Here is a 7,379-nt window from a genome sequence, read left to right as displayed (position 1 = left end):
CAAAGTAAATTGATTAATTTCTTTCTATTTCCAGATTGAGAGTTTTTATGGTGGACAAAGCCTAATGTAAATGGATTAAGCTACTCTGTAATGCAACGCATTATATGTGAGTGCTATATACAAATACTGAGAATAAAATAAAGATACAGGAACAATAAACAAGGCTAGCAGGGCTTATAATTTAAACTCTGACCTGTTCACTATCTCTTGTCCAACTATCTACTATAACTCAGGGCAAATGTTTGTTCTCCCACTATTAAAGAAATTAACCGGTCAATATTAGCAAAGTTCTAATGAACAAACTACCTTTAAAATGAGCAATAAGAACATGAATTGTAACATGACTGCTAAAAGCCTTTCCTGCATATTTTTTACCTTTAGATTTATCATTGTGGACTTCTGGTAATGGTTCAGACAAATTGGAAATGTCCATGGAAATGAACTCAAATGATAAATTCTACTGTGAAAGCAATTATTGTTATCGTATCTGTAAAAGCAATAAAGGAAACAAAAACTATTTTAAATTCATATTCCACAAGCACAACAGGAAAAAGTGTTCAATTATGTTCCTCTATGGGGTGTTTTTTTATCTGGTACAACCTTACCTAATGATGTACCTTAGGTTAGCATAAAAACATTACAACAATGCAGACACTTCCCAAATGCATCAAAACAAAATATGGTATGCCATACTGTTGTTGTTTTTTTAAGAAGCAGATACAGCCTGTGTAGGAATGCCTGTCCTAACCAGCATACTGCAGATAAGAACGTTTGTTGGGAAACAGTGGTCTCCCTGTGGAGGTCTTACATGCCCACCTGCATGACCTATAGCTTTGCAATCAGCAGGGAGCATGAGCTTCGCTGGTTGCAGAACTATAGGTCTGACTCAGAGGATGTGTTAGACCTTTGCAATGAGATGCCGCTGTTGACAGGTAAGAGGCATTTCTGCTTAGGCTTTGACTGATTTAGAAAGAAAACAGCCTGTAAAAAAAGTTTAATTTGTTTTGATTTGCACCTGGAAGGTATTTAGCTGATTTCAAGAGAGTTTAGTTGTTTCATACTAATGTTCGAAAGAAAATCATATCTAAATCATACCTGTAATCTGGATTTATTTTAATTACCTAAAAACAGTTAAAAACAGGTGATACACAGATGACAAGTTGTAGGTGGTTATCATGCACTTTGAGAAAAGCAAAGCTATAAAGCAGTTAAGGTAACTGCTACCAGAATAGTTTTCAACATTATTTTTATTTTCTCAATAACTAATAGTGAAAACTTTTAGCTTCTGAAGATAACAATTACTTATAATTTCTTAACATTTATCTGATTTTGTATTATAGCCCCCTTGTGTGTTTGCTATACAAGATTTTAGATATGTCTCCCCCCTATTGTGTGATACTTTCCCACCTCTTGGATTGTAAGCTCTTTGGGGCAGGATCCTCTCCTCCTCCTGTGTCTGAATCTGTCTGTCAATTACAACCTCTGTTTAATGTACAGCGCTACGTAATATGTTGGCGCTATATATATCCTGTTTAATATTGATAATAATAACTCAAGACAGCTGCCATGGCTGTTGAAGTTATCCTTTGTAACCCTATAATATCGGTTAATTTCTTATGTATACAGTTCAGTAAAAACTTTAGTAAAGAAAACTAAATGAGCATACATGCAAGTACAATCCAGAATGTAACACATTTCCTTTTTTCACAATTTGGATATGATTACAAATTGGATGTGAGAAAAAAAAAATGCAATTATTATTTGCAAATATTATTAAAAAAATAATTTTAAGAAAATGCAATTAATATTTGCAAAAAAATATTTAAAAAATTATATTAAGATAATACAATTATTATTTGCAAATATTATTAGCTACTTATATTGATCATGAAATCTTATGCGTTTACTTAAAGTATTGATTTACATTTGCCTTGTCATCATAAACTTTAACCCCAGGTGTTTACAGAATGTATAGACAGTGCATATCATGACATCATTCACTCACTGTGGGTGCAACCTGAGCTAACATATGATGCAGCCTAAGTACATTGCTATGAACAACGATTCCTATCCTAAAGGGATCCAGGGTTTTTGGTGCAATTATCCACATTTCAGTCAGTATAAAAGTACTTACAGTAAGGAAAGTTATTTTCCAAATGTTCTTCAGTCAACAAATGTTGAATCCTACAATAAAGAATATACAGCTTTATCAACTGATGAAATATCCAGGTCACTAATCAGGCAGTTGTGTGTTTTGGCAAATAAAATGAATATGACGCAAACTCAGCAACAATGACCGAGGGGCCTGAAAGAGGAGAAAACTGTTGGGAAATTTTTGGAAAATGCAGTAGCAGACTTTTATCATTTTTCAATAAAACAATTGTATGTAAAAAAATTAAAAATATATATCATACTTTTGGTAAAACATTGAGATCACTGTTCTTAATTTGCATCATAACTGTCTGGATGTTTCCAAGTGAAACCTAAAATGTAATATTTTCTTTCATCTTCTTTTTCAATATACTTATGATAAAATCACACTTGCAAAGCCTGAGCTAACACATTTCTGGACCAACAGCCTCTATTACCTGTAACAAAATCTGAGGTCTTCTCTGTAATTCTTTAGACTTGTGGATCATTCTTTATCTTGAATATTATGTAATTAATGATCATTGGTATTTCTTCGTGTATAAGCCAGTTTGGAGGACAACAGGTGTCAGGACAGGGGAAGGTGGATGTGCAAAATATGTTTTCATTCCTTTAGACTTCTTTTTCTCTCCCTGTTTTGGACATGTGAGGAATTTCAATGAGATGTAAGCTCTTTTAGATGCAAATCCGACCTTTCTCTGTGGATTGGCCAATCAGTGACATTTCCCAAGTTGCAGAAATCTGTGCCTCTTTGTAGGCGATTGTATGGCAGGATAAAAGAGACACAGTGGAATTAGGATGAGATTTAGTGCTCCGAACAAGCAAAGCTTTGTGTGACTTTGAGGCTAACAATTTTTCCCTAGTGGAAGTCACTGAATTGCAGCTACAGTTCCAAAATATAATTGTACTATTAATAAAAATGGGTGAGAATGCATTGACTTTGGTGGCTTGAATGTTTTTTCATTGTTTTTTTTTTACTATTTGTATGGGTGTATATTAGATGAAGAAAGGTAACTTTGTTTTTTTTTGGTCTTTAAATGTGTGACAAAGAAGAATAACTCGGGGTGCTTAGCTTAGAGTTAATTGCAGTTTTTATTTTTTTAAACTATAAAAAAATATCCAGTATAGGCAATGGGATGAGGTTTATATAGGAGTAACAGGTGTGTGCAGATGTAAAACGTTGTGCCCATTTAAAGAAACTCAATATTGCATTAAAGTAGAATAAAAGTAAACATTTAAAGCAGAGCTACTTTTAAAGTGATTCCACTTTTAAACATTTTTGATCAGAGAGATCATTATTGCGGAGTAGTACAGGCACTGTACTTTCTGCAATAATCCCTCCTTCCTGCCTGATCGCTCCATAGAACAAAAAAGCTACTTTGCATTGAGGAAGCAGATCATATTGAGGTAAAGAAGAAAGAAAAAATGGTGGCACCCTGCAGCAGAAAAAGGAAAAGTAGGTGTAGCATGCTTGGTTCCACTTTCAGAAACTCTTTAAGGCTCTTTATTGCAGAACAGACATGGTATGTATCCTCTGTCATAAAAAGACCTACTTGCATGCTTGCAATCATCGTTAGATGTACACTATATTGCACATGCACAGTTCAGTGCACATTCCTATCATACTTTGGTGCTGGAATGAGTGAATTTCTATCATTCTGGCCCAGCTAAGCAGGATGTCTGCAAATCATACCAGGAAGTGGACCAGGCAAATATAATGGTGCCATTGCAGGAGAACCTGAGACAAGTTTAATTTTGCCTCAAATATCTTAATTTCCCTAGTCTACTATCTACTTTGCTTTTTACAAAAGTTTTGCAAGGTATTTGATGATAGTTCAATACTGCGTCAGAGTTAATATCATTAAATTTAATAATCAATACACAGTAACAGAACTGAGCCAGTACACCCTCTCCTTTTGAAGTTTGTGTAAGGACACCTGACGGTGGAGCTTTCACTAAAGGATTATGTATTCTGCCACTTCTGATCTTGTTCTAAAGCATACTGATTGACAGATTGGTGTTCTGATCCTTTGACTTAATTACCTTCTAAATCACTAACCTAGAATAAATATGCAGCTCAGATGTTGAAACTTAATGCACACAACTTGGTCACACAGTTACATTTACATCCAGGCAATTAGCATTCTTTAGAATGAGTTCATTAATGGCACTTTACATAATCTCTCTGATAGTACCAAGATCTTGCTACAGAGACATAATAAACCTATTTCTATAATTTGAAAAGTAATCAGGGCTAGGATGTCTTGTTTTAGCATCATCAAAACATTGGAGCTGGTGGGACTTTCATACAGCCTGGAAAGTGTACAACCACCCAAACATCATTCTAGTTCAGACAATAGGAGTCATAACTGGACATATGGATTTCTCCATCAGAATGAAGATATTGCAGTTTAAGGTACATAGTCTATCAGTGAACTGTTCTGGAATGGGTACAGACAGCTTCACAACATATTTCTGATTAAAAGAATTAAATCTGCGATCAACAAGAATAGTATTTTATACATTGTGTTAGTTTATTCCCCATTTCATGACCTGCTTTGCCCAACTTGGGTCTGCATTTGTTTGCAACTGCTAAAGTAAAAAGGTCAGATCAACCTGCAAGACAATTCAACTTCTAAATGACCTATGCTGTTTTCCTAGTAGAGAAACCTGGATGCATGGCTTTGTTGAATTGAATATAATTTATTGAACTGAAAAGAATAGCTTTTTATATATTTATTGTCTTAAAGTTACTAACTGTTATGATTTGTCTGTCATTTGTGTATACTGCATAAACAAAAACTGTCTGTCCCCATTACAGCAAAAATTGTCTGGCATCTAATCTATGATTGGTATAAACTGTAAAAGGGATAATCTCATTTCAGGAATATTTTCTATATCGTCTTCCATAAAGAATAATACAACCCTCTTTTGTAATATAAGGTAAATATCTGAACCCTCTGTAAGCTTTTATTAACTGTGCAGAGTTCATCATTCTGTGGCATCATGGCTATGACACTTTTTATGTTATTCTAATAAAACATTTCGTGAAATAAAGTTGTAGGCTTGCATTATTAACCTGCTGACAATGATAGTTATCTAGCTTTTATGCTGATCCTTTGGTTTCATTTGTCAATGATCAAATACAATTATGCTGATTAGATGTTCTGGCTCTTCTGTTTGCATACATGTTCTATTAAAGTGATTAAAAAATATTAAAACCAGCAGATTAATGTGGCAACCAGTCAGCTATCATTTTAGAACAGTGTTAGAAAAAACAGAGCATCTAAATAATTCTCCTATGAGAAATCCTGTACAGACGTCAGATAATTGTCACTGGAAAAGATCTTTGGTGATCGTTTCCAGTGACAAATGAATGAACGAGTGCTGTGCTCAAAGTGCCATTCTGTTTAATGGGGAGGGGAGGTGGGAGGATGAGCTAGCAGCACCCTACTGTGCTCTGCTCCATAGGACTGCACATCAGTTGTTCCTGATTGGTCTTTTATCAATTCATCATGGCAAAAAGAAAATAGCAGGTATTTTATTACTATATTACTTTATTAGAAATTTTTAAAAAATTGATTCTTTAATAGGGAAACTCTTTGCAAAGGTCTTCAATCCCATTTGCCTTTCAGTCCTCCAGCAGTGCCCTTTACCAACGACTAGTGCTGGTGTTCGAATTCTGGTTGTCCTTATATTCGACCTGAATATGGCTGTTCAAATTCGGATGGATCCGACCCGAAAAACACGGGCTTCGGCGGCGCAAATTCATGTGTAAAAAAATGTGTTAAAAAAATAAAAAAATTCATGTTAAAGTAATTTATTGAATGTGTGTGATTTGTTTAACAAACTTTTATTTTTTTACAGGTTATCCCACAATGACAGGATGCTCCTGTCAGTGTGGGATGCCTAGGCACTGGAGGTTAAATGGGGACAAGTCTGCCCATTCATCACCTCCAGTGCTCTGTGATTGGCTGTGGAAAGGTAAACCCTGATAACAGCTCAAGCGTCATCAGGATTTTCCTTTCCCCAGCCAATCACAGAGCACTAGAGATGAATGAATGGGGAGACTTGTCCCCATTTAACCTCTAGTGCCAGGGATCTCATTGAGAAAATCCCCGGCACTAGAGGATAAATGGGGACAAGTCTCCCCATTCAAAACCTCTAGTGGTCATTAATTGGCTGAGGAAAGCTTTCCTCAGCCAATCAGGGAGCACTATCCCTATTCCTGGGTAGAGTTTCTTTAACCAGGAACACACTCCTGTGTTCTTGGATAGAGAAACTCTTTCCAAGAACACATACAACTAGTAAAGGGCTGCAAGAGCAATCAGGGGAGCGGAGCCGTCAGCTCTGCTCCCCTGATTGCTCTTGCAGTTCTTCACAGTCCCTAAAAATAACCCAAATTTTTCCACCATTGACTTTAATGGTGTTCGAATTCAGCATTCGATCACCCGAACAATATCCCACTATTCGATCGAATAGCTGTCGAACCGAATAGTGAGATTTTCGACCAACACTACCCACAACCAGTGACTTATTTTTTGCTCAAGCTACAGCTGAACCTAAATAGTAGGCTGGTAGGAAAAAAAATTATCAATTTTCGGCTGCTTTGTTTTTTTAATTCACAAAATGAGCTGTTAAGTACCATATTGTTTGTTAAATTGTTGCTTTTTTTGGTTTTAAAACCAACTTACTTCCTTGTAGCTGGTGCACCTTGTTCTTCAGTAAAATACTGTCCCTAGCTGCATAGTGTGAATTCCCTTTGTTACGTATTTATTTTAAAAACTTCCTGGTCTCTCTTAACATGACCTTTCACTGTGTGTGAGGAGGCATCAGAGCGGACGCAGGTCTGAAAAATGGATTTAGCAGACGTAAGATGGTCAGCATCTGAGTACACACTTCAAGAATATGTTTCCAAGTTTCAAAGCTCCTTTCCTAACATTATTAAAATCACTGAGGGATTCCTGGGAAAGCAGGAGATAGACAGTGTCAGCTCCAGCACGGTAAGGACATAACATATGTACAATGTATTTTATATAATTCACATGCAAATACTATGTTTCTGTAATAGATTGTAGTATATTCATAATATCACATAACATTAGCTTAACAAATATGGTTATGTCTCTTCAACCTACTGAGTCCCCAACCTGGAAGAAGCTTGGAACAGGGACTTCACTAGGTGCATGCTTGTTCTGGGTGACTCACTAGCTAATATATATTTATATATA

The 7,379-nt window shown here is 35.8% G+C and overlaps 2 protein-coding genes and 1 long non-coding RNA gene across 6 annotated transcripts in view; 2 read left to right on the top strand and 1 right to left on the bottom strand.

Annotated features, from left to right (window-relative positions):
* The window catches only part of ACSBG1 (acyl-CoA synthetase bubblegum family member 1), an 80,386-nt gene that overhangs the window by 22,179 nt on the left and 50,828 nt on the right, over window positions 1-7,379 (bottom strand). For 2 of the 4 annotated variants that reach the window (XM_072402056.1, XM_072402057.1), the window contains 2 exons: window positions 2,135-2,184; window positions 376-487 (listed from right to left, as the gene is read on the bottom strand). In XM_072402056.1, the coding sequence (XP_072258157.1) occupies window positions 376-433 (58 nt within the window). In that variant the 5' untranslated portion in view covers window positions 434-487; window positions 2,135-2,184. Of the gene's footprint in view, window positions 1-375; window positions 488-2,134; window positions 2,185-2,588; window positions 2,801-7,379 lie in introns of those variants that run through there. The other 2 variants (XM_072402058.1, XM_072402055.1) reach the window with 2 other exon arrangements.
* LOC140322153 (uncharacterized) lies at window positions 3,353-6,014 on the top strand. The gene is made up of 3 exons (XR_011919154.1): window positions 3,353-3,604; window positions 5,034-5,091; window positions 5,784-6,014. It is a non-coding gene; the product is annotated as an uncharacterized lncRNA (long non-coding RNA).
* LOC140324298 (uncharacterized) overlaps window positions 6,948-7,379 on the top strand; it is a 10,789-nt gene continuing 10,357 nt past the window's right edge. The window contains exon 1 of the mRNA XM_072402060.1: window positions 6,948-7,151. Coding sequence (XP_072258161.1) covers window positions 7,005-7,151 — 147 coding nt within the window. The 5' untranslated portion in view covers window positions 6,948-7,004. The remainder of the gene's footprint in view (window positions 7,152-7,379) is intronic.

This window comes from Pyxicephalus adspersus, chromosome 2, assembly GCF_032062135.1.
Source record: "Pyxicephalus adspersus chromosome 2, UCB_Pads_2.0, whole genome shotgun sequence".
Classification (NCBI taxonomy): Eukaryota; Metazoa; Chordata; class Amphibia; order Anura; family Pyxicephalidae; genus Pyxicephalus; species Pyxicephalus adspersus.
This window is presented reverse-complemented; position numbering and strand designations above follow the sequence as displayed.